The 27,328-nt window shown below is 41.8% G+C and overlaps 1 protein-coding gene across 4 annotated transcripts; it reads left to right on the top strand.

The window, feature by feature from the left end:
* Positions 1–106: 106 nt before the first annotated feature.
* USF3 (upstream transcription factor family member 3) lies at positions 107–27,328 on the top strand. Of its 4 annotated transcripts, XM_071761104.1 has the most exons (7): positions 9,905–11,255; positions 12,410–12,532; positions 13,346–13,410; positions 15,522–15,550; positions 17,954–18,036; positions 19,576–19,672; positions 20,797–27,328. In XM_071761104.1, exons 3-7 carry the CDS (start codon positions 13,364–13,366, stop codon positions 27,255–27,257), a joined length of 6,717 nt encoding a protein of 2,238 aa, XP_071617205.1. In that variant the 5' UTR covers positions 9,905–11,255; positions 12,410–12,532; positions 13,346–13,363; the 3' UTR covers positions 27,258–27,328. The 4 variants fall into 4 exon arrangements, with proteins under 4 accessions (XP_071617195.1, XP_071617226.1, XP_071617205.1 ...); XM_071761094.1 differs by lacking the exons at positions 9,905–11,255; positions 12,410–12,532 and adding an exon at positions 107–212; XM_071761125.1 differs by lacking the exons at positions 9,905–11,255; positions 12,410–12,532 and adding an exon at positions 271–726.

Here is a 27,328-nt window from a genome sequence, read left to right as displayed (position 1 = left end):
TTTCTGATTGGCCCGGAGGGCTCAACCCGTGCGCTCCGATTGGCTGCTCTGCGCCGCGCGTGCGAGCAGCAGGGTGGGCTGCGCGGGAGGGAGGGAGGGAGGGAGGGGGGTGGGATTGGCGTGGAGGCAGCGGCAGGCGCTGACACGGGGTGCCCGCTCGGAGAATGGTCCCCGCGGTGGGGCCGCCGCTCCTCAGCCCGCCCAGTCCCCCCGTGAGTGCCGGGCGCTGCCGCGGGGGTGGGCTTGCCGCCTGCGCTGAGAGCGGAGCCTGGTGAGCGGGAGGCGGGAGAAGGAGGAGGAGGAAAAGGGGAGGAGGGGGTTGGGGAGAACGGGGAGCGGCCGCAGCAGCTGTGCTGGGGCTGCCGGTGGTGGCGGCGGCGGCGCCCTCCTCCTCCTCCTCCTCCTTCTCCTTCCCCTCCCCCGCGGCGACGGTTGCTGTCGGGAGGCTGTTGGCAACGGCCGCCTCCCGCGCGCGAGGGGCTTCGGCCCTGTCGCCCTGGTGACGGCGGCAGCGCGCGGGGCCTCCCCTCCCTCTCTCCCTCCCTTCTCCCCCCTCCCCAAGTCCCGGGGAGCCGCCGCGGGCCTCCCGGTCTGGGCACGGCTGGGGGGGAAGACGGGGCACCGGGCTGGGCCGGGGGCCGCTCCGCGTCTTTCTCCGCTTGGGACAGAGCGCCGCGGGAGGCGGCCGCCCGCCCTTTGTTTGCCCGCGCCTCTCGGTGTGCCCAGGTACGACCGCCCCTACCCGCTCTGGGGGGAAATCGGGCTTGGGTCCGGGCTGCGGAGCCGGAACAGGCCTGGGAGGTGCAGCCTTCCCCCCTCCCCGCCTTCTCGTAGGGGAGTGCCGGCGGCTCTTTGTGGTTGCGTCTGGCTGTCCCTCGGTTGCTCCTTCGGGCATCGCGGTGGCGGCCGGGCTTGTGGTCCGGGAGAAGTTTTGTGGTTGTGAGTGCTGATCACCTCTTGCTCTTCTCGAGTGAGGTCCCTAAGTGCTGGTGCCTGTAATCGGGGAAAGTGTAACCGTGGCGGCACCTGGAGTTTGGGCAGTAGTGTGTTTTTGTCATTCTGAAATCTTGATGATCTGAGGCAATTGACCGTAAATCGTTGTTCGGAAAGTTAGCAAAGCTTAGGCTCCGTATCTCACCTGTGAAGTCTTTTCAGTGTCGTCCAGGGTAGAGAATGTGCTGGGCTTTGCTTCTCTGTGACATCTCAACATGGAAGTTAGTAAGCTTCAGAGTATAATGTAAAAGTGCATGGTTTTGATTCAGAAATTGGCCCCTGGAAACTAACTTTTCCTGTTGGGTGTGTGTTCACCTTGTTCTCCTAAGGAAAGAAGGCATATGGACACACTCTGTTCCTTCTCCCCCTAGTACTCTTGGCTCTCTGGCCAATTTCAATCAAATTTGCTAGTGACAAGAGATTGAAGTCCTTATTTTCATGGAAATCAGCATCTGACAAGTGACATAAGGTCACATTTACTGCTTGCAGTTAAGGTCAGACACCTAGAATCCACCTCCTCGTGACAGACGGCGCAGGTGAACTGAGTCCATCACTGTACCTGTGGCTGAATACAGACATAGCACACAATGCTTGTTTGTTCTGTGAAGTTTGAAGGGAAAAATGTAGAAGTCAGGAGAAGAAAGGAGTAGTGAAGTGCTGAGTCTCTGGCTGTAAGTGCACAGAAATTTACTTGTATTTATCTTTGCTTTTCACTTGATAGCTTAGCCTTCTGTTCAACTCCACCCAGACACATGATTATTAAATACTATCAGCAAAGTTAACTTAATGATTGCACAGTTAAGCATTCAGAAGTCAGATAATTTAATAGTTTCATTTGGAAGTGTTTTTACAATACGGTGCACTGGGACGATCTTATTTATGTGATTACATTGCATAGCACTTTAACAAACCACAGGGTATTGTTTGTTCTTTGTGAACTGCATGCAGTTATCAGACAAATTGGAGGGAAGAAACTTCCTGTGGGGAGATGTTTATTATTCTAAGGATTTAGAATTTTTAATTTTAAATTTCAATTGGTGCCATAATAATAATTCGTAGGTACATTTTGGGATGAAATAGATTTGACAACTGAAAATGCATTTGTCACTGAACAGGAAATAAGCTTAGAAAATGCTCATGTTGTGAGCACAATTTTAAGATGCACATCTTCAAAATAGTTTATCAGGTATGTGAAGCGGTATGAGAAGAGTTGCAAACTTTGAAGTATTTGGATATTACTCTCTAAGAGGTTTATTTATTCCCTTAAGTTACAGGTACAGGGGAAGGTTTTAGTGGAGCAGGTGAAAACTGCTGGTGGATCCTGGAGGAGTCTGACAGCTGCAAAGAGATAATTAGGATGCAAATGCTTGATTGTGGCTTTGCTGCTTTGATTCCTGGTGTTCCAAGTAGTGTTCCCAGGAGCTGATCTGGGACAGACTGAAGTGACTGTCACTCAGGTGGCACAGTGAAGTGTGCCTGGCACGCTCCAGCTGTGTGCATCATGAACTCTACATTTGTAACTGAAGTGTAGTCGTAGTCTGGAATTCCAAAGACATCTTATGATCAAGAAGGCAAAACTTCAGTGAGTGTGTTCTACTGACACAGCTGGCCAGGGTACTCCAGTCGTTTTTCACCTTGTCTCATCTTGGAGAAATGAATGTAGGGGGTGCTTGAGGCTTTTATTAAGGAAGAATTTCAAGAACTGCTTTTGGTGGGTTGTTTTTTTGTTGGTTTCCTCCACCCCATATGCTGAAATCAAAAGAACACCTCCAGCTTCCAGGTGTTAGAAGTATAACAAATTAGGCAACAAATTGATTTGGAGTAGGGATCTATTTAAATATGATTTTACTTTGAAAAGTATATTGGCATAAGGTGTGTGACATAGTAAGCAACATAATACAATATATGGGTTCAGTTTGGACACTATGGATTAGAAGAAAACAAATACATGAGGAAATCAAGAGCTGGGATGTGCTGGATTTTACAAGAACTGATCAGTGGTTTAAGTTTTGTACAGTAGTGCTCATGTTATTGTAAAAAGGTTTTGGATTCAAGATAGTATTAAAAATAACTTTATAAATGATACATGACTGGGGAGTGGTGTAAGTAGCATTTGATATGAAGGGATTCTTAATGAATCATAGTTGTTTGCTTTGTAAGAACTTGTAAAAAAATTCATTAAATCCATGCCACTTTGAAGGACAGTGAGTAAGCATCACAGCATGGTGTTTCAGCTGAGACAGTATTGAGCATTGTCCCTGGTTATCAAAACACTAGAGGAGGGGCATGCCTACTGTGTTTACAAACCAGGTAGTTAAATGAAAATGGATATGTGTGCATGCATAGCATCTGACAGCTTTAATGTTCCTAATGATGTCGTAATCCATCCAGCTGTAACTCAGGCTTCTGAAGGCAGGGTTATGCTTGTCTACAGCCTGAAGACTGCTGACCTTTGGTATTGGTGGTCACTTTATAACTTATTTCCTGTGCTAGCATTCTTCATCTCTGTCGTATTTGTGACTCCTTTATTCAAGTTAAATCCCTCAGGAACACTTTTTCCTATTCTGAAGGTTATCAATCATAACATGAGTTGTGTGCACGCTATGGAAAGCTGAGTGAAAATATTTCAGATTGAATGGCTGAGCTGTATGGCTTCCTTTGTTTAAGATTGCAGTGCATCATGTAAAGTTCACAACTCTCTGATTAAGACATGTTGTGCAGTGCCCTGTTTATGATACTGACCTAACTTGGTAGTTAAAATACAATTCCAGCTTTTATATGTGTGTATCATGTGTCCAAAGAGTACTTTGGTTTGACTTTACAAGCGTGGCCCTGTTGTCGTGCTCTCCGTAAGCATTAAGGTGATTCTGCTGTGTGCACAGGATTGAGAAATTGTGTCTAAACTCTGTTTATTTGCTGTTTGAGAAACTGTGGCATTAGACTTTAAAGACGAATGAGTTACTTTTGCAACCATGACATATGATAGCCATATCTCACATCAGCTGTGCTGTGTGCCATTGTGATTAAGATAAGAAAAAAGTAGCAGACTGTTACAAATGTTTCATGCTTCCTATTAAAAAGTGCCTTTCTCACCCAGTTAACTGAACTTCAGTCAGGTTAGTTGATAGAGATGAACACCATGAATTTAGATTAATGCCATCTGAAAGTGCATCTCAATCATGCCAGTACAATCATACCGAAATGAGTTCTTTGTGGTCCATCTTTAGTGAGGCTGCAATGATCAGAGTGTGGGTCTGTTAACTTTTAGCAGATTTCTCAGATCTTGAGATCTGAAAGTCATTGGTGTGGTTTGCAATGCCCTGAGAGCATCATTGAAAACATTGTTCTTTGGACTGCTGGCACTATTCAAAGCAATGTAAAGGCACTATAGGAAGAGAAGAACTTAACTTTTTGAAGTTTTGTTTCTTCTTCAAGGAAGTGAATTTTAAAGTGAAAATAACATCATTCATTTTGAGGATCAGGATGCATCTGTGGTCTGTAGTGAGTGAGTGGCTTATGAGACATTTAATTCATGCCAGCTGCCAACCTTTGAAGTTGGGCTCTGTTTTGCTTTCATGCATCAGTGAAGTGGTTTGAAATTGAACACAAATCTTAGATTGGTTGGAAATTGCCTTTTGCTCCATACTAGTTCTTACTCACTTACTGCAATCATAAGATGGTGCTAGGTCAACATCAGGCAACTTCAGATCAGCAGCAAGATTAAGAATACAATTTTTTTCACTGTTGGAAGATCCGTAATATTTGGAGATGCTGTTTAAATGTTAGATATCTGTATTTTAAATGCTTTATTCTTCTACATAAGTCTCTTGCTTGTAAATTCTTAGACTTTCTGTATAGCTGGAGAATTTTATCTAATTTCGGATCATACTAGATCATGCTGCCATATAGAGGGACCTCAACAAACTGAAGAAACGGGCTGACAGGAACCTCATGGAGCTCAACAAGAGGAAGTGTGAAGTCTTGGGGCCGCCTAGCTAGGAAGCAACTTGATAGAAAAGGACCTGTGTGTCCTTGTGGTCACAAAGTTAAAAATGAGCCAACAATATGACTTTGCTATGAAGAAGGGAAGTGGTATCCTGGCCCGCATGAAGCAAAGCAGTGCCAGTCAGTCAAGAGACATGGCCCTGCCCCTTGATTCAGGACTGGTGAGTCCATGCTTGTAATGCTGTATCCAGGGCTCCACAGAACAAGAGAGAGAGATGGACAAACTGAAGAGGATCCAATGAGGAGCCTCAAAAACGGTGAAAGGACTGGAACATCTCTCCTCTGAGGAGAAGCTGAGAGAGCAGGGACTGTTCAGTCCGGAGAAGAGAAGGCTTAGGAGGTATCTCATCAAGATAAATACCTGAAGGGAGGGAACAAAGAGGATGGAGACAGGTGTTTGTCAGCATTGTGCAGTGACAAGACAAGATGTAGTAGACACAAACTGGAATGCAGAAGACTTCATCTGAACATCAGGAAATAATTTTTTTTTTTTTTTTTTTTTTTTTACTGTGAGGGTGACCGAGCCCTGGAGCAGGTCATGCAGGGATGATGTGTAGTCTTCGCTCCTGGAGATGTGCAAAAATTATCTGGACGTGGTCTTGGGCAGCTGGCTCTAGGTGGCCCTGCTTGAGCAGGAGAAGGTTGGACCAGATGACCTCTAGAGGTCCCATCCAGCCTCAACCATTTCATGATTCTGTAATACCCTAACCTACTTCAGAACTCAAGAAAATGTCAGAGGAGTGCATAAAATTTAGGAAGTCAGCATTTATAGCACTGCAGTCACATCTTACCTACATGGCTGTTGTCTATCACTGCTGTCTTTAGTTACAGCTGCAGCTGCTACTATTTCTATCCAGACTATTTTAAAACGTTGCAATAATTTCTATCTGGTGTAGTGCTCACCAGCATTCAGTCAGCACATGTACTTCTGAGTTGAAATTTCTTTGCTCTGCAATATTAGCTGGGGGCTGCAGCTCTCCCTTTAAGATTCTGACCAGTGATGCCCGTAACACTTGCTCTCCATGGCTGAAATTCAAAACTTCTGTTGGAGGCAGCTGTCAGGTATTAGTGGGTGTCTAAATGAAAGTGGGGGAGAGTTGAGAGCTTCTTGGTTTTGTTTTTGTCTAAGTCTGTGACTGAAAGTGATGCTCAGTCTCAACAGCTGACTTGGATTATTAAGTATTGCTTTTATCTGAAGCAGTGGTGACTGTCAAAGTCATGTTTTATACTTGCTATGTTTGGCAAGTTACAGAGAGTCCTATCTGTAAATTATCTCAAGGGGCTTTACAGTCCATCTTCCTCTGCTTGGTGGCTTTTCTTTTTTATTCTGGCTGAGTATGTGAAAACCCTATGTCTCAGCTTGGAAAAATTAATGTGTTTGAGCTGTTCCTTGCTAAGGATCACAATTGAGATCTCATTTTTCTAGTTTCATTTCAAAATATCTTCGCCAAGTCAGTCACATTGCCACCTCAGGTGGCAATAGAGAGGTGATTTCGGACAGTGAAAGAAAAAGAAGGCATTTTAATTTTATAGAATGATTTTCTAATGAAGTAAAACTTGTAAGATCATGGTATAAATCTGTCCCTTCCCTTTACCTATTCCTTTTAGACCTCTGCAAAATAATAACTTGGAAAACTGGTTTTAATTTCTGTTTTGTTGTCAGTGCTGAAGTTCTACAGTAGTCTTATTTGCTTTGTCTAGTGCTTTTGGAACTACTTATTTACCCCTGGACAGCTCATGTACAGTAATTCTTCTAAGCTGAATAACTAGTTCCTGAAGTGGTGGAATTAATGAATCCATGTTTCCTATAGATTTGCAATTAGTGCTTCCATTTTCTGGTGTCTAACACACACTGATCTTGCTTTTTAGTTTCCTCTTGGAAAGCAGCTGATAAGAAAGGATACCTGCTTTCCCTGGTTGCCCAGGCTCAGATTATCTTGAGTTTGTATCTCTCTCCTCTGTTAAATCTAATTGAAACTGTTTTCAGCTTTATCCCTGCCAGTATTGTTTATAACTATCTGTCAAACATGTAGATCACAAAATGAGTCCTTTGTTCCTGGAACAGAAGCAGTTGCCTGGTGGACCCACTTTATGTAGAAAAAACCTTCAAGGAATAAAGGTGCAAAATACTGTTGAGGTTGTGAAAGAGAATGAGCTGCCTTCTGTCTGCTAAAACCTTTTGTGAGGAGCCTGGAATGAAACATACATTGCAGGGTTGTGGGGTTTTTTGTTTGGTTTTGTTGGGCTTGGGTGCAGAATGTGTGCAGGGTTTTTTTGAAACTCATTACAGCTGGTGATAGTGAAAGTACCACCTCTGGAATAATGTCTGGGCCTGTTCTGAAGGATGTGGCAGTAGAATGGACAGGTGCTTTGGAAACACCTCCATGCAGTTGACAGTTTCCATGGTTCTGAAAGTTGAAGGCAAGTTTCATTAATTCTTGCAAACTGAACATACTTAGAAATTATGTGTCTTAACAGTGGAGCTGGGAATTAAGTCTGATCAGCTTAAACTTTAAAACCAAAATACTATTTTGGAATACTTCCTACCTCAGCCATTTTTGCATTTAATCCATTAAAATTCATAGGAAAATCCCTTACAGTGGAAGGTCAGGATTTGTAACCAAATCTCAGGGTGGATCTCTTATGCATGTTGTAAAGGAGCTTTGTAGATAAAATATCACTTCCTGTGTAATTAGCCTTCTACAGGTTCTTAGTTTGTGATTGATTTTTTTCATACCCCAAGCTATAAAACATTGAAGAAGTTCACTCTTTTGTTTTCAATGACTTAGATCAGAGAAGATGAATTTTAAAACTGACCCGTAAGCTCTTTGGATGTTTCAGCTCTAGGATGTTTTGCACTGCTTGTTAGGAACCTCAGGAGAGAGCAGCAACTTGTTTTAGCATGTGTCTGTGTGCCTGGCATAGCTATCAGAGAATCACTTGATACCTCCTCAGGACCTAATGCAGTTTTATAAACAGACTATGTGAGGATCCTGTGTAGGTGGAGAACAAAGGAGAGCCCAGGTAAAAACAAAAAAATGAAGCAGAGAATAGTATTCTGAATTTACCAATGTGACCAAAAAGAAAACTTTCGTTTTGATTTTAAATTGATATTCAAGCCCTATGAAAAAGTATTGTTATTTAAATACCTCATTTTGAGGTAAAAGTCACATCAGAAGGTAGAATTACACTGGTTATTACAGAAACTGTAGCTTCTGCTATTGTCCATTGGGTTTTTGGTGTTTCAAATACAGCTTTCGTAATTGCATGGCTTCCTCAGTTATGAGTAATCATTTTGGTCCCAGAATTCAGAGACCAAGATAACTTACATGTTTCAGTTTTTTTTAGGAATTATTTCTAGGAATTATTTTTAGGAAAAATAAATTATTTGTTTAGGCAACATGCTACCAGTAAGATTTGTCTCACCAATAGGTGCTCTTGCACTGGGCGGGACCACGCTCAGCCTTGGCACAGACAATCTTTGTCATCTAGTACAGGTAAGCTAACCCACATAAAAAGTAATGACTGTTCTGGAAGGAAGCTGTCTGCAATCCACTTTGTATCCACTTAGCCTTCACCATCAGATTAGCCTTTTTTACTTCTTTGTCAAGTGTATCATAATTAGATATCTATCTATTGTTGGAAAATAACTTTCTATTTTGAACATACTGCAGAGGCAAGGAAAAAATTCTAAAACCAGCGAAGTTTTTTTCCATTTGTTAATATTGCAGACACCTTAAAAAAAAAAAAAAAAAAAAAAAAAAAGTGGATTGTGTAGCAAGTTTTAGCTCACTGCCATTGGTTTTCTTCAACTTCAGCAGAAGCTCTGGGGACAGTCTGGTTGCCCTAGGAAACTGTCAGCTGGTTTGCATCAGTGCTCTGAAAAGTCGAGATGGCTGTCCTGCCCTTTAGTCCCTTGTATATCCTGCTTGGCAAAAGGTGATGGGTGTTATGCCTGGTCTGATGCCAGCTGGTCAGCCAGCACATACGTGCTATGGAGCTGGTCACAGACCCAGTGATATCCAGTCTCCTACCTGTGGTGTCAGCACTGACCTCTCTTGCCCTCTGCTCAGTCCCAGGTTTTTGTGAACATCTGGGACCTTCATGTCTTTGAGAGGTTTCATTTAGGTCAGTCAGTGGGTCCAGCTGTTGTTGAGTGGGTGGATGAAGAGACACGGTGCCACAACAAGAAAATCTTGGTTTCTTCAGAAACCAGAAAGATATCAAAGGGATTTTTACTCTTTACCAGGAAAAACAACCCTTTTCAGTTTCCTGTAAGTAGGCTTAACAGGTTACTCTTATAAACAAAAGTATTTCGTATACTTAGTCAACAATCACAAAGGTAAGGTTTTGAGTTTCATTTGCTGCAATCATTTTATAAGGTAAATGCAAAATTAGAATAGAAGCGTTTCAAGGGAGAATAAAGGCAAAGAAAAGGCAATAAATTATGGGATTTCTTTATCTCAAGGGCACCTTGGTTGTAATTAAAAACTCAGATTAATTCCCTGGTTGAAGCTCACCTTCTTTAAAAATATATGGCAGATTGGAAAGAGATCTCCAGCAGTCACTCAAATGAAGAGGACACTGTCTTTCAGGGGAAAAAATAGCATTTGAGTAGTTATTATCTATGCCTGGGAATTGATCTTGGCTGTAAATAGTGGGTAACTGCTCAAGGTGTGCTAAAGTAGTAAGAACATTGTAGCAATGTACCAACATAAGCTTGCTGAGGAACTTTTAAGAGAAAGATTTGGATTGCTGGTAGTTTTTCACAATATGCACAGCTGTATATTAAAAAGATTCTTTATGCCTCATACAGAATAGTGGAGTAGCTTTACTAATTTGAGGACTAATGTTTTGTATAGCTGAAAATAGCAGATCAGAAGAGTTATGTTCTTTTAAAATTAAGTTTGGAAACACTTCATAAGTAAAGAGTGGAAACCTAATGCCAAATAAAGTAATGTAAAGTAACATTTTTTTTTCTTAAAAAGCTTACTTTGCTGGGTGTATGTGTTTTGAAGAAAATATTTCATAAAAACGGTTGCTGAATAATACCTGCAAAGATGGGTGGTAGACAAGAAATTTCTAAACAATTTGGGTTTATTTCTATCCTGGCTAGAAATAATCTGGGAATGCTATCACTTTGACATAGTTTTTTTTTTAAAAAAGGGCAGGAGAGGAAGAAAGGAAAGGGGAGTCTTTGGCACCTTTTAATTAGGACTTCTTGTTTCCTCAGGATCAAATAAACGGTTACAGGCTGTATTAATAGGTTTCAGCATAAACTTCCACTAGGACCTTGCCTGTCTTTACAAATACATTGGGAATGTATTGCTGTGCATTGCTGAATCATTCAAGGTATTTGCTAAGAAGGAAGAAATAAGGCAATCAGGAAACTGTAGGTCGTGACTTCAGGAAACAGAGAGGCTACTAGTAGGAATAAGAATTGACCTAAGGGGACATGGACCCTGAGCAGAGTATGGGAGTACGGAGAGCCTGTGTTTGAAGGCTAAAGACTTGGGGCAGGGTGAAGATGGGCTTGTGGATATGATCTAGACTGTGTGCAGGGGGAAGCAGGTGGACTCAAAACAGCTGTTGCTCTTCTGAGGAGAGTATTTGTGTACAGCCTTTACCTTGTTGCAGTTGTGCTTTTCCCTGCAGCTTTGCATGGTAGCAGACCATCTAAATTCACATTAATGCTTACTCTATAAAATACACTCGTATGTTTCTGAAGTTGTATGAATTTATGAATTTGCAAGATTAAAAAAACATGGTTTCTTGGTGAATATGTTAGCCTTTCAAAAAGGCTAAGCTCACTGAAACTGAGAGCTCTTTGATCTTTTTGATCTGATTTCCAGAACACATGGTCTAGTAATGCCCAATAATAGATACATCAACTCTGTCATTACAGGTGGTGCAGAAAAGTGAAGAAACAGGATACATGACTGCCACACAATGCAATCTGGCATCTTCCTTTTTCAAAACATAATGTTTGTGAGCTCTGCTGTACCAAAACCGTGCTCATATCCTTACCCCCTACACAGAAATAGTACTTTGTATGCTAAATTAAATTAAATCAAATCACCCATTTGCCCCCTTGATTTTACCTGAAAAAGAACATATTGCCTTAGTGATGGAGATACAAGAGTCTAGTGTTACCAGCCTAGCTGCTTTAGCTCATGTCTTTGCTGATGGTCTCGCTGGATATAGATTCTGTTGATCTGCTTTGACACAGCTGTAGAGAACCCACTGAAACAAGGTGTGTAGACTTCAGTCTCTCAAAGTATGTGTGAACATCCCTCTAGTTGCCAGCAGGTGGCTGAGCTTTAACCAGATTTACTGTTTGGTTTTTTTTTTAATAATCAGAATTGCACACCTGCTAAACTCTTCCAGGGAGAGTACTACTGACCATCACCAGCTATGCACAGGAGAGAAAAGTTATAGGTGCTTTGGGTGGGAAACTGGCTTTCCCAGCTTTCAGAGTTCTGAATTTTCACTAGCGTGGAGGGTCTAAGATACCAACTGGACTTGTCTTCCTGCATTTAAACAAAATTAAATTGTTAGTGAATTAAACTAAATGGATTTAAAGGAGAAGAAATCTGTTTTTAAGATGAAGTGTCACTAGGTAAATTATGAGAGGGTGAATGAAACTACTGAAGTTGCACCACTGTGTTCTTCTACAGTGAAAAGCTCTGTTATCTCTGTCAGGTTTTTTCATAATTTATGCAGAGCATGATCAGTGAGCATGGTAAAAGCAATGTGGAGAAATACAAATAGAAAGTGATGTTCTCCCACTGATGGGCAAGGGAAGACTGTATGTAACATGCAGTGGAGTGGTGCTGTACTTCTTTTGGAGGATTGTGTTTAGTTCTGTGATGGTGAGAACACTGTTGTCTTGTGTAGGTGGGGGAGTTGAACTGGGTTGCTGAAGAGACCAGGCACTTTGTGTTCTCCACACTGGACCTATTTGCAGGATATCACCTGTTTATTTTACTTTGTGGTTTTTCCAACATATCCGGTGTCTTCACAGGCACAGAGAAAGTACTTAAGAAGGGGTAGAGTGGTAAACAGCATCAGCCTTGGTGTTCCTTCTCAGTTAATCTTTACTGAACAAGAGCACTAAATTTTATTAACCTTTTAGAGTATAAGACTGGAGAAGTGTATCCAAGCTCTGTTCTGGCACAATAAAGGTATTTCTATAACTTTACACACAGGTATACACAGGTACATACACAGAGACCTCTCCAAAGTGTATGCTTCAGTGCTTTGGGAGCTCTATAGATGGCTGGCTTTCTGGTTTGTAGGGATTATTTTTCTCTTGGTTTTGACATCAGTGTCAGTTATGGTAGGCTCAGTTTGCATTAAGAACTGTTTGGTGTTGAAAATTATATTAAAAACCACCCCAACTTCCTTACAGTACAAACAAATACCCTAAAGATACAAAGCCTATTAAAAGAAGCAGATGAGCTTTCCAGGAGGAGCCAGGGAGAGGAGAATCCACAAGGAGTCTGAGGGCCCATGGGAAGAGTTGCAATAACAGGTTGGTGGGGGAGAGAATGAGCAGAACCGTGAAACTAAATACAGACTTCAGCCTTATCAAGAAACAGATTATTATTTTTTTTCCTGTTGTCATCTACTATATGCTTCATCATACTTGCTTTCTAAAATTAATTCTCTGGTATATACGTGTTGAGCCATCATTAATTTAGTCTTCTTTTTTTTTTTTTATAATGTTTTTTTTGTCTAAATACAGGCTACTGATGGGTTCAAGATGAGGACCTGTTGTATAACTTTATTTCATAACTTTATTTTTATCTGAATTTTATCTATATGAGAACACAGGGGATCGGTTTGGGCCATTTTAAGCTCTGTGTTAATTCAGTAATTTGTAGTTTGCTACATTACGAGCAATTTAAATAATTTTTATAAAATATCTTCACTGAAGCTTCTATTTTGCTTAGCATTCACACTTTATTTAGAACTGGGAATTGAATGCATGTTCAGTTGGGAACAGTTGTGCTTCCTCCCATTCAAAAACCAATCATAAACTAATTTTCCTTTTTGCTTCCTTAAAGTAGTTGGGATCAGCATTGTTTTTATATTTGAAGTAATTGAGTAGATGGAAACCAGTTTATCATAGGCAGCAGGGGCCCACATAGTGCTCTACTAGGGAATGTACTTAATTTTTAATGCTTGCATCATCAGCTGCTGGGCATCAAGATCATAGGTTTGTGCATACAATGTAGCATGGCCCTGTTCTTGTGGCCAAAGGCAAAGATATTGTAATAAATGTCATGTGCTAAGAATTCAGAAGAGTGAAGCTGTTGTTAATTCATACCACAATTTTCTTCAGGCTCTCTTCTCCGAAACCATGCCAGAGATGACAGAGAATGAGACACCTACGAAGAAGCAACATCGGTGAGTTTCTCTGTGGAACAGATTGTTTTGTAGTTCTGTAGTCTGTCACAGCAAGTGTCTAGCTAAATGTTTGCCAATAAGGGTATTGGTTCTAAGGGTTGACCAGGTTTTGAAGTTTAGGAACTATGGCTGCAAAACCCCATTTCTCTCTTCTCCTATCTATGCAGAATTATATGTCTGAGACATGTCTACCTGGGGAACAGTGGTTCTGTGCAGACTGTGTGATTGTGGAGACTCCGTGTAGATCTTGGGGGGATCACTATATTCATTTTGGCAGAATAATTTCAATCTCTTCCTCAGCTTCCAATGGAATCTGGATCTTGCATATCAGATCCCTGCTGGGATTCAAAATATATTTAGAGGTTGAACAGCAACATTATGACGAAAATTTCCAGCAAAGTGACTTAGAGCTCATTGCAAGTTTTTGTTCCTTTGTAGTAGCATGTTGAACTAATTTCTTATTTGTCAGGGAATCCTTCAGTCCATTGTTAAATACAGCATCCATCTTATCCTAGGTGGACATGTACGATATGAGGTACAATAGGGAAGACTCAGAGAGATCACTGATTTGGGCTACAGAAATTTTTTCAGTCATCTGGGATGTTGTGACTCCTTTTTACCCCACTAATAGAATATTTTGGATTCTCTGTTGGTAATGGGTATCAAAGGGCAGCTGGGTCTCTCCAGCCTTTGTAATCATGTGTATATTTAGGATGTATAATCAGTTCTGAGTGGGAGATTGTTTTTGATATGTGAGAAAACTAATTTTCTGTAAAATATGAAACCATTTAAAATTATAGTTTATGTGCATTCATTCCTGCTATGGTAGTGCAAATTTTCAGTTAACAGAAGATTCATCACTTCCTGAATAGTTGTGCAACAGATGTGCTGGCTTCAGTTGACATTTATTTGAATTGAAAATGTTCATCGTTAAGCATTATTTCTTAGCAAATGGCTCCAGGTCTGACCGTCTACAGTAACATTACTCTCTTGTAATCATTGTCCAAATTACTCTAGATGCACACTACTTTTGGCAAGTTACCAGAATTAATGTGTATCAACTCAAAGCATAAAGCCTACATGCCCAATTATACTCGCACATCATCTGGATGTATCTTGCATTCTGACTTTGGATTCCTTGTTACATTTGGACAGTGCTGTAAGAGTGCAAAAGTAGAACAGAAGATGCTGCTCTGTTTTTTGCATATTCTAGCCAAACAACTGGACTGAGAGTGTTCTGCTGGACAGAAATCCTTTTAAAGTTTGTATTTTTTTTTTCCCGGAATATTTCTTCCAGAAAACACATGCTTTTCTTTACTTCCTGAAAGTACTTGTCTTACTGCATGTGTATGGTACATGTGATTTATATATGTAGAGTACACATGTGGGATTTATTGACTTCCAGCAAAGCAATTTCAGGCATTGCACAATGATTCTGACCTGGCTGCCATACGTCCAGAAATTCCAAGCACACATCTGAAAACAACTCTCACACACCCAGTTACACCTAGGCAGAATTTTGAAGACGTAAAGACAACTGCAGAGGAACGGTAATTCTGGTTTCTTACACAGAGGAAGCATGTTTGATCGCAGAGGGTATGATGTTTGAAGATAATGTGTCTGGACAAATGAATTTTGTGGTAATATTTTTCCCTGTTTCATTGATCTAGTGAGCATTGAAGTAGTGTTTCAACAAATAATTAACTATGCTGTTGCTCAGAAATTAGTTCTGTGTTTTTATTATTTGGCCTTGTTGAACTCAAAATAATGTTCGATAGTTGAGGCTACTGGATAGTTGTTGCTAACATAGAAATTAAAAATCAAGCTCTGCCCTGTAAATATATGTAACAGTAATCAAATGGGGTATTATACTATACTTTGTCATGCTGAAATTTACTGAAGTACCAACACAAATGAATTCTTGTCAGGAACTAATTAATACCAGTGTCTAAATCCAATCCTTCTGAATGTGACTTGTACTACATTCTTGTTCACAGAGCAGAATATAGTAATTAGTATTTCTAGCTGTAACAGAAACGATAAATTAGACATTTGTGTGCAGATTTTTTCCCTTCTGTTTCACATTACTGTTTTCCCTTTATGCTTTACAGAAAGAAAAACCGAGAGACACATAATGCAGGTAAGAACATTATGCTTTGTTGTTTGATCTGGAAATAAGCACCAGATGCTTTGAACTAAGAAAATATATTTTGCAATGAGAAGGTTCCTCTGTAGGAGTTTTATCACATCAAAAAAACCCACCCTACCAAACCTTACTGTGACCTTGCATATAATATCTGTGCAGAATGGCTTCTTGATTCGTCTCTAGTTTGCTGTTTTCCATAGTACAAGGTTACAGTAGCACATCCAAGTATGAAAGTAGGACCATGCCCCAGTTTTCCATTGCTAGTAAACTCAGTAGTAAGTAGTTTCAGTTGGTTTTATTTCTAAAGAAAGATAAAGGCACAGGCATTCACATGCAAATAGCTCCCACCTCACTTAAAATAAAGAGGCAAACAGTTAAACAGGCTAGAGATGGATAACTATCATGAGAGCTTTATAGGTTCCCTGTATTATAAATATTCCAGTAGTCTGTCCCTGAGGCACCAGCCTAGGCTTTGGCATCCCGGAAATTCTGTACGTATGTTGACCCTCTGGATGTTGCAGGAGCCACATCCCTTGGGCAGCATGCAGCCTTTTTATTTCTGTCATTGTGTGGCTCCGGTGACATCTGCAATTAGCAGCAGCAGGATGGACTGGGAAAGGGTCTGACAGGCTTGGGGGCCTGGTTCATCCTAAGAAATTGATTCCAGTTCTTCTTTTATTTAACAGCAGTACTGTGTGATCTTCACATTCAACTGGAAAAAACACTGAGTAGTTTCCATGTGCAGGATGTGGCATATAGTGCTTGTGGGGCTGTGCCCAGGGTGTGGCAAACTTCTTAGCAATTAAGTATAAAGAAATAGTCTTATCAAGTTTACTTTTAAGATTGCCAACCTCATTCTGATTCTCAGTTCCTGTTTCACTTGTCTATGGCTTTCCAAAGCCTTCAGGTACTGGGCTGAACTCTGGAAGGTTTGGGGGACCAGCTCCCTCCAACCCTGTAGCTTGCTTAGTCATGAGTACCCAGGGAAGCTGAGTAGAAGCATGTAAAATATCAAAACAAAGGAAAAGCACTTTACAACCACTGTAATATCTCTGTGTATAAATCAGATAAATAAAAATGAAGTCCCAAGGATTGTGTGCTTTTGTGTTTATACAGCTGCTCTGACTTATGTGGTAAGTTTCTTGCAGAAGAGAAGTTGTCTTGCTGTGTGTAGTGTCGTATGTTTAGGCCTGTCGCTGTCATCACCACTAAGCCTGTCCTGAAATACAAAAAAATAATTTAGTTGTTTAAAAAATGTAAATTTAAGTGACAAACTACTGAAATAAGACTGTTTAAATTAAATCGTTATATGCTTTTTAAAAGGAGCACAATAAAATACACTCACCTGTGGGCCACTCTGTGTTTCTTTGTGCCGCCAAAAGCAGCCTGTCTGCACAAACCACAAGGTGATAGTCAGCACAATGAATGAACCATATGTTGATTTGAAACTTGGCAAAACCTTGACAGAATTTTTTCAGGCTCCTTAGGGAAAAAGGCATCTAATAGTTTTAGTTTGTGAAGTACACCAGAAGCATCTCTGTCAGAAAAATAGCTACACATGGCTGAACTGTATTTGAAAGAAACTGACTATGATGGGTGGATTTATACCATCTGAAAAAAAACACTCCCAAAGATATTTACACGGCTAGACCCTTTGTGCCTGTGTTTAAGCCTTGTGAAGAGATACATGGTGTCAGTAGAAGACTGTAAATGAAGCATTTTCTGACCTTCTCCAAAATAGGTAATTCACTGGAAATACCGTTCATTAAATATTTTCTTTAATCCCAGTTATAGTTAGGCCTTACGGGACAGTTTTACCTTTGAGCATAAAAAAGAGTAACTGATAGTCCATATAGCTCGAGCTTCAGCTATATTCAGTGTTGGCTGCTACATCAGTATAGATCTAAAATTAAGATTGAAAACTGGTAAAATCTAAATTATTTCTTTTTTGGCACACAATTTGATGTTAGGATTTAAGAGACCAAGATTTCCATCCCAAATCTGCAACTGATTTTTTCCATACTCTTGGTTCCTTTGTTTTCTGTATGCCTAAAATTAATCTTTCTGCCTTGTGAAAAGGGTTTCATAAAACTCAGCTAGACAGCATTGTCAAAAGCTAAATTTTGAGTTGCAGTAACTCCTCTTTTCCGCAAAGGGGTCCAGAACATCCTCACCTTTTGAAGGTATTGCTGCTTATGTTACATCTCTTAATTCCACCGAGTATTAATTTAGTAACTGAGGTTTACTTTAGAGGAATTCTTTACCTCTCTCAAATTACTAAGGGTTCTAATATGTCATGAAATAATGTATTTATGAGCCCTTACTTTGGGACTGTTTGTGCTCCTGTTGTGCTGACTTGCCCTATCAGATGACACAACCCATACTATTTTTGCTTAGTGGAGAGACATCGAAAGAAGAAGATTAATGCTGGGATAAACAGAATTGGAGAACTCATTCCCTGCTCTCCAGCACTTAAGCAGGTGAGTGTCCATTCATAAATGCATACAGGTTTCCTGTAAAATTTTTGTGTGTTTACTTGTCTAAAGAATATGCATAAATATGCATCTTGCTACTTGTCTATGGGCAAACTGCCCATAGGGCACAAGGCAAAAGTGCCTGAATTAATAGCGCAAAAATCTTACCTGTTATTAATATTTTAAAAATCATGTGTAATAGAATTCCTTTTTGGTAGTCCAGGGCTACATGAGTGTAATTTCACAGATTTTGAGCTTTTTATCTGGAAGTGATGTGTATGACTGCTGAAGGAACGAAACAGCTCCAGCTGGACACATGGATGAATTTATCCTCAGTTCATACATGCATGATTTTGAGCAGGTATAAGCTAGGCTAATTTGCCCATAATGATGAGCTTGCTGATACCTGTCTGTGCATTTGATTCACAGCTTCCCCAGGTTCTCATTCGGGGTGCCTGAACATTAGTAAAAACAGAAGGTAAAAAAATCTATGTGGGCTGCTGCCTCCCCTGTTGCATCAAGGGGATGGAGAGCTGTTCACCCTTTCCTGTGTAGGAGAGGTGGCAGGCTTGACAGAAGTGGATTGGATCTGGCCAGGGGGTTGGTGGTTGCATTGCATGATAATGTTTGTCAAGGCATTTTCTACTGATGCTGTTTAATGTAGTCTGGATGATGCCTGAGTGGTGAAAACTATGGGTTCTTCAGCTGTGGAGGTGCTGGTCACTTAATGTCCTAAGAGGTAAACAGGACATTATTTTTAGCATGCCTGTGTCATTATTTTTGTAATTTTTCATATAATGTGATGAAAGCAATTCAGAAAGTGAAATAAAAATGGTAATTTTAGACACTGTCGTGTAAGATGAAGCAAAGCAAATGGTTTGAGGCTGATGCACAGAAGCATCTTTTTCAAGACAGAGCAGTCTATAGCAGAGGCTGTTCCTACAGAAGAGTAGAAAAAATTAAAAAGTGAACAAGAGGTTTTGCAGGCAGAATAAATGTAGTTCCATAAGAGGCAGATGGTGGAGGGGTTATGGGATATTTTCACTTCCCATGTTCTCCAGTATATTACTTTCAGAATTATGCATACACCTCCATGTTCCATGTTTGTTTCTTTCCTAATGAATTTCCTCGTTTACAAGGCAGTATCCTGGAATTTGCATGTGATGTATGCATTTACTAGTGAACATAAATTTTAGGCTGCTTAGCAAAAAATGGTGATTGCTGTTCGGGCTCTACGGCTTCAGGCATCAGAAAATGTCAGTTCCAACACTGGAAATGTTATTCTGTAAAAACTCATGGTATTTTAGGGTCAGTATCACTCATGAAACCTGTAGTTCATCTTAAGAAACAAAACCAAACCAAAAAAACACACCTAAAGAAAACTAAATAAAACCAACAAACTCACCAAACAATGTTCAGAGAATCATTCAGTTTGGCACATCTTAAAAGACATCCTGGAGAAAGTGTATCATGTATCATGAATGTATCATTAATGTATCTACCAATTATAGAATTTCTCCTAATTCTATATGTTTTCTTTTCAAGAGCAAGAACATGATCCTGGATCAGGCCTTTAAGTATATAACAGAAATGAAAAGACAAAATGATGAACTTCTGTTAAATGGAGGGAACAATGAACAGGGTAAGTACAGATGGCACTTGAAGCTCTAGAATTGCTGTCACTCACTTCCACTGTGTGTCTTTTAGCAGGGACTAGCAACAAAGCCTGAATCAACAAACTTAGGAATCCCAAGACATTATGCACATACAGAAAATTCAGCTGCTTAGAATATGTTGAAAAGAGAAGCCAATGAAATGCCCAAGGACATGTTCTTGCACATAGCTACAAGATAATGAAGCAATTGCTTTGTGATGTAATTACAGAGCTTATAAGTGATGTAACATCATCTAGTAGATTCCATCCTGATTTTTTCCTCCTGAAGTGACCAGAGTGATTTTTGACAAACTTCAGTTACATCTTTTTCATAAAAAATAGTTTTCCTTCATGATATTTTTTACCTTTCAAATGCCATAAAAGTGATAACAGCCTAGTTTATAAAAATAGAGCATCATATAAAATCTTCTTGAACAGATGTGTAAAAATATGGTGATAGAAGTAAGACAGAAATCATCTCAGAGCTCATGTTGCCATTTGTGATCTTTATTTCTACTCATAGGGTGACATTCTAAATAGTTGGGTTCTATCTTGTCAATATAATTTGGTTTGAAAAACCTAGGTGATTTTCCTAATCACGTGAGCCATCTTCAAGTGCGTTGCGGGTTTTTGTGGTTTTACATAAGTGTTTTGTATTTTATTTTGCATATAATTTTTAGATGTAATGATACTTATTTTTCCTGGAAATCCATGAGATGATCAGTTAAATAAAAACAGTTTTACTGTTTAAAAAGGAGCAGGGAAAAGAAAAAAGATAAATGTATGTGCTCATCTTCGCTTTGGTAATTAAACAATTTGATTAGTCTTTGGTTTCATCAGAGTTAGTCTTGATGTTTCTTCTAACTAAATAAAGTGACATATGCTGCTATTTGTAGCAGAGTAGCCTGTGAAGTTTATTCACTCTCCTGCTCAGTAGAGAGGCTTGTCAGGATAAGAGTCTTCATTTATGTTATATTAACCATTTGAAGAGAGCGTACGTTATTTGCAGTTTATTTCAGTACTACTTAGTATTTACTCCCCAAGTCATGATGTAATATTACCTAGTTTTTGCTCTGGTGCTGATGTAATTGAGTGTTCTGACTGTTTTGTAGCTGAAGAGATAAAAAAACTCCGGAAACAGCTGGATGAACTGCAAAAGGAAAATGGGAGATACATCGAACTACTGAAAGCAAATGACATTTGCCTATATGATGACCCTACAATCCACTGGAAGGGAAATCTCAAAAATGCAAAGGTCTCAGTTGTTATTCCCAGTGACCAGGTTCAAAAGAATATCATTGTCTATTCAAATGGGAGTCAACCCAATGGAAATAGCCAGGGAGCATCTGTCCAGGGAATAACATTTAATGTTGGTCATAATTTACAAAAGCAAACAGCCAACGTTGTGCCAGTCCAGAGAACTTGCAACCTAGTGACTCCTGTGACGATTTCTGGTATTTACCCTGCAGAAAACAAGCCATGGTCACAGACAGCATCTGCTCAGACAACTCCAGCAGGGAATGTTGTTGAGCTTTCCACCCCCGAGAATGAGCAAGGTGTGCTCATCACTGCTACTACTGCCAGCTTGCAGAGTGCATCACAGTCTGGAACAGAACAGGAACATTCTTCAAGTAATGCAGAACAGAATGATCAAAATCTCCCCAAAGGTAAAAATGACGAGGAGGGCACTAAATTAACGAAGAAAACACTCCTCCAGGGAACCAGCAGCCTTCCCACCAGTGCCTCCACAGAAGCCTCCCAAGTTCAACAGGTGAATACAACTTGTTCAGATACACACAGTTCTGTGAGTGACCTTCAGGAAAGCTCTGTCATTTCAACCACGGACACAGCTTGTGTGCCATCTGCGGGACTGTCAACTGCAGATAATTTTTCTTCTGTAAATGTCCTCAAAAGTACAGACTCAGTAAGTAGTGCTGGAATGCCTGTGTCTTCTGCAGCAGAAGGAGTTAAGGCTGTGACAGCGATGAGCACTCTGCCTGCCAGTCCCCTGGAGAACTGCTGGTCCTTTTCAGGCTCTTCAGGTGTTGGCACTTCAGACTTGAAAAACATGAGTAGCCTTACACGAATGCCTTCAGCTGGAAACACACAGACCACATGGACAACTTTGCAGCTAGCAGGAAATACTGTTCAGCCACTAAGCCAAACTCCATCCAGCATAATGACTGCACTATTAAATGAGCCAGTTAATGGTGCTGGTACTGTATGTTCTGCTCACAGCAGGCCTTTGACTACAAGTATCAGTTTGAATACTTCTCTGTCTGGGGATGGTCAGGCAGCTGAACAGATTGTAGTTACCTTGCCCTCATGCCCATCCTTACCTCTGCAGCCATTAATCAGCCAGCCACAGGTTAAAACTCAGGCTGCAGGAAATATCCTTCCATTGAACTCAGCTATGCAGGTGATTCAGATGGCTCAGCCAGTTGCATCAGCTGTTGCAGGAGCACCAGCTAACCAGAATGTCATAATTCTCCAGCCTCCAAACCATGCTCCGTGCCCTCCAGTTGTGAGAGCAGAAGTTCCTAGCCAAAATGTTAGTCAGCAAATTGTAATCATTCAAGCTGCTAATCAGAATCCTCTTCCTCTCCTATCTGCTCAGCCTTCTGCTGCTGTAAGAGTTCCTGTGAATGGGCCAACTGCAATTGTGAACTCTAGCAGCTCCATACAGAATGCCTCTCTTCCACAGACTTTTGGAGGAAAACACCTTGTCCATATATTACCAAGACCATCTTCTTTGCCATCTTCTAGCTCTACACAGACGTTTTCAGTTACAATGTCCAGTCAACAGCATCCTCAAACTATCTCATTAAACGGGCAGCTTTTTGCGTTGCAGCCTGTGATGTCATCCTCTGGAGCTTCAAATCAAGCCCCTATGCAAATCATTCAACCCACCACCAGCGAAGATCCAAATACCAATGTTGCCCTCAATACATTTGGTGCTTTAGCTAATCTCAATCAAAGCATATCGCAAATGGCCGGGCAGAGCTGCTTACACCTGTCTCTCAGCCATCCTACTAATCCTACGACTGTCAGTAACCAGATTGCCACAGTTAATTGTGTGTCTTTACCAGCCTCTGTAGCATCTTCAGTACCTGCAGAGGTTTCAGTATTAACTAGTGCATCTAATTCAATAAATGCTTCCCCCAAAAAAGTGACTGCTGGCTTGCCATCCAATGCAAAATCAAAAAGGACAAGCAAAAAGCCTAGTGCAAAGAAGCACCAGGCAGTCACCAGTAAAACATCCTGCCCAGCAGTTCCTTCCAAAGATGCAGGGAAGGTGGACTGCTCTTCTGTGGACACAGCAGCAAAGCATTCAAATGGTGAGGGGCTGCCTGAAAGCTCTCCAGCAGTATCTCAAGCTTTAACGATGCCACAAGCAAGCAGTGTGGCAGCATCCAGTGGTGTCAAAGTTCCTGACTCTTGTTCCAAAGAGACTGCAAGCTCTGAACCGGCAGCAAAAACCTGCTCTGTCCCTGTCCCTGAGCCAGCCTCAGCAGAGGCACCCACTTCCTCACCACCGGAGTCCGTGGTGCCTGAGCAGCCAGTGCTCATCTTGACAGCTGCCAAAGATGCTGCTCCTCACCAGCAGACCCGTGGGTCTCAGAACCATCCACCAACCAGCTCTGTCTTGTCAGAGTCTCCCAAACCCTGTGAACACCCCAGCACCTTAACATCCTCTAGTACTGAAGCACATGTGACACATTCTCAGGTTGCTGGGACATCAGCAGCACAGAGCAGCACAGTGGGTCATGCTTCCAAGGCAGGAACGATTTCGGAGTCCTGCAATGTTGTGCAGGATTCTTCAGTGGTAATACAAGATGCAGTCTTGCTAGAAGGACAGGGCCTAACCAAAATGCTCTCTGATCTTACAAAGGAAAGAACACCTGTGGAAAAAAACTCATCATTTACCAGTCAGGGGGAGCATTCTAATTTTCCCATAGAAAATTCTAAATCAGCAGAATCAAATGCCAGTTTGCCTGAGAAGCAGGAACTCTTGCTAATGAACACAGAAAGTGATACTCTGTCCCAGCATCACTCCTGCATTTCTGATCAGGAAGTAGTCAGTGCTTCCCTTGTTGCTAGCAGGCAGGCAGACTCCCCAATGTCAACTAGCTCTGGCAGCAGTAGAGGCTTCTCAGTAGCTTCAATGTTGCCGGATACCACCAGAGAAGATGTTACTAGCAGCACCTCAACCAGTACATGTAACAGCTGCACATTTTCAGAGCAGACAGACATTGTAGCTCTCGCAGCAAGAGCTATTTTTGACCAGGAAAACCTTGAGAAAGGTGGGGGAGGAATGCAAGTTAACATGAGGGATGCCATCTCTAAGTCCACTGAGGTTGCACCTTTGGAGAGAGAGCAACAGCCTTTTAAAACTCAGCCAGTGAAAGAGAGCAATGCAGGACCACTGGAAGCAGCACCAAACAAATTCAGTAGTCAGGATGCAGTACAGACAAATGTTGACAGACAGGTTGAGAAGCCAAGCTGCTCTGTAGGAGGTGTGGAAACATCAAACACGTCTTTGCAGATTTCCGCTTCGCAGTCACCAAGCCTAACAAGTTTAAGTGTGAATAATCTCATACACCAGAGTCGCATTGTCCATCCCCTTGTGAGTTGCTCAGGTTTATCCCAGTCTTCGGAGCCAGCGAGCATCCCTGCAACCGTGAGCCTCTCCCTTCCGTCTAGCACATACGTCAATCAGTCGCCAGGACCCACTATGATGAGTGAATATGCACAGGAACAACTGAATGCTATAAGGGCAAACACCATGCAGGCTCCCCAGCTGCCCGAATCACACTTAAAGCAGCAAAACCATGAAGGTCGTAAGGACTCGGCCAAGCGGGCTGTTCAAGATGACCTTTTGCTTTCTACAGCAAAGAGGCAAAAGCAGTGCCAGACAACACCCATAAGGCTTGAAGGGATGGCGCTGATGAACCGAACACCAGAGAGTATCACTGATCAGTCACAGTTGTTGGTCGGTCAAATTGTTCCTAATCCATCCAATTCGGTGGCATCAGTGAGCAGTCAAGGGCACGGGGATGGCCTTAATAGGCTGTTCCTATCAAACAGCAACTTTGTAACACCAGCTTTGAGACAAACTGAAGTTCAGTGTGGTTCTCAGCCATCTATTTCAGAACAGCAAGGCCAGGCAGGGCAGCACTTGCAGCCAATTCAGCATGTTCCTGCTCAAGGCATATCTCACCTTCACAGCAATCATCCATACTTAAAGCAACAGCAGGCTGGTCAGTTAAGAGAAAGGCACCACTTGTATCAGCTGCAGCACCATGTCACTCATGGGGAAAACTCAGTCCACTCTCAGCCCCACAGTGTCCATCAACAGCGAACAATTCAGCAGGAGGTGCAGATGCAAAAGAAGCGAAATCTCATCCAAGGAACACAAGCCACACAACTTTCTCTACAGCAAAAACACCATGGAAGTGATCAAACACGGCAAAAGAGTGGTCAGCCTCATCCTCACCATCAGCAAATGCAGCAGCAGATGCAGCAACACTTTGGAGCATCCCAGTCTGAAAAGAACTGTGAAAATCCTGCAACTAGCAGGAACCATCATAACCACCCTCAAAGCCATATAAACCAGGATATTATGCATCAACAGCAGCAAGATGTTAGCAGCAGGCAGCAAGGTTCAGCTTCTGAACATGTGTCGGGGCACAATCAGATGCAGAGACTGATGACCTCAAGGAGCTTAGAGCAGCAAATGGTGTCCCAGGCGAGTATCGTAACCAGACCATCAGACATGACATGCACCCCTCATAGGCAGGAAAGAAATAGAGTTTCCAGCTACTCTGCTGAGGCACTCATTGGGAAGACGCCCTCTAATTCAGAACAGAGAATAGGAATATCTCTTCAAGGCCCTCGGGTTTCTGACCAGCTTGAAATGAGAAGCTATCTTGATGTTTCTAGAAATAAAGGGTTGGTCATTCATAATATGCAGGGCCGCTTATCTGTCGATCATACAGTTAGCTCAGATGTGCAGCGGCTTTCTGACTGTCAAACATTTAAGCCAGCTGGACCCAATCAACAACCAACAGGCAATTTTGACGTACAGGCCTCAAGAAATAGCGAAATTGGTAATTCTGTGTCATCCCTTAGGGGCATGCAGTCACAAGCTTTTCGAATTGGTCAAACTACTGGGCCACCAATAGAAAGACAGAAGAGATTGCCCTACCAGCCAGTACAGGGTATTCCAACAGGAAATACCCTGCCGTCAAGGGAAAATGAAAACACGTGCCACCAAAGTTTTATGCAGAGTTTACTTGCCCCTCACCTTGGAGATCAAGTTAGTGGAAGCCAAAGATCAATCCCAGAACATCAAAGGAACACGCAGTGCGGTGCCTCTTCCACAATTGAATACAGCTGTCCCCCAGCGCGGGACAGTGTCCACATCCGAAGAGATGGTGATGGCCAGAGTAGAGAGAGTTGTGACATATCTATTGGTGCAATTAACACAAGAAACAGTTCTCTGAACATTCCTTTTTCAAGTTCTTCTTCCTCGGGAGATATTCAGGGTCGCAATACTAGCCCAAACATCTCTGTGCAGAAGTCTAATCCCATGAGGATGACAGACAGTCATGGAACTAAGAGCCACATGAATACGCCTGTTTCTAGCAACATGCATGGAGTTGTGAGGTCAACTCACCCTCACCCTGCAGTTTCTCATGGAAATGGTGAGCAAGGGCAACCTTCTGTTCGTCAGCCAAATTCTTCAGTTACTCAGCGGTCGAGGCATCCTCTGCAGGATAATGGAGGTTCTAAAATACGTCAGCCCGAAAGGAATCGATCTGGAAATCAAAGACATGGAAATGTCTTCGACCCTAGCCTTCCCCATCTTCCCCTTTCCACCAGTGGCAGTATGATCCTTGGACGCCAGCAGTCTGCAATAGAAAAAAGAGGAAGCATTGTCCGATTTATGTCTGACGGCCCTCAAGTGTCTAATGATAATGCAGCCCCTGACCAACATACTCTCTCTCAGAATTTTGGATTCCCTTTTATTCCAGAGGGTGGCATGAATCCACCGATAAATGCCAATGCCTCTTTCATCCCACCAGTCACTCAGCCAAGTGCCACTAGAACACCAGCTCTAATTCCGGTTGATCCTCAGAATACGCTGCCATCCTTCTACCCACCTTACTCTCCTGCTCACCCTACCCTTTCCAATGACATTTCTATCCCCTACTTTCCCAATCAAATGTTTCCTAACCCAAGCACAGAGAAGCCAAGTAGTGGAAGTTTAAACAATCGATTTGGATCCATTTTGTCTCCTCCCAGGCCTGTTGGTTTTGCTCAGCCAAGTTTTCCTTTGCTTCCAGATATGCCGCCGATGCACATGACCAACACATCACACTTATCCAACTTTAACTTGACGTCTTTGTTTCCAGAAATAGCCACAGCTCTTCCTCCAGATGGTTCAGCAATGTCGCCTTTGCTTTCCATTGCAAACACATCTGCTTCAGATTCTTCCAAGCAGTCCTCAAACCGACCTGCCCACAATATAAGCCATATTCTAGGTCATGATTGCAGCTCAGCTGTATGAAAACTGATAGACTGACTTCTAGTCTGATGAGTTGTTTATATATTTAAGAAGAATAAAGCAGATCTCACTGA

The sequence above is a fragment of the Heliangelus exortis genome, chromosome 1, assembly GCF_036169615.1.
Source record: "Heliangelus exortis chromosome 1, bHelExo1.hap1, whole genome shotgun sequence".
NCBI classification, from domain to species: Eukaryota; Metazoa; Chordata; class Aves; order Apodiformes; family Trochilidae; genus Heliangelus; species Heliangelus exortis.
Note: the sequence above shows the minus strand (reverse complement) of the source record. Positions and strands in the feature narration are given on the sequence as shown.

What these genes read in the sequence shown, in the direction of transcription:
- USF3 (XM_071761094.1), top strand. Translation starts at nt 165, where the DNA reads ATGGTCCCCGCGGTGGGGCCGCCGCTCCTCAGCCCGCCCAGTCCCCCC. An exon ending in TCAGCCCGCCCAGTCCCCCC is followed by an intron (nt 213 to 13,345) that starts GTGAGTGCCGGG and finishes AATTTTCTTCAG; the next exon opens with GCTCTCTTCTCCGAAACCAT. An exon ending in CCTACGAAGAAGCAACATCG is followed by an intron (nt 13,411 to 15,521) that starts GTGAGTTTCTCT and finishes TATGCTTTACAG; the next exon opens with AAAGAAAAACCGAGAGACAC.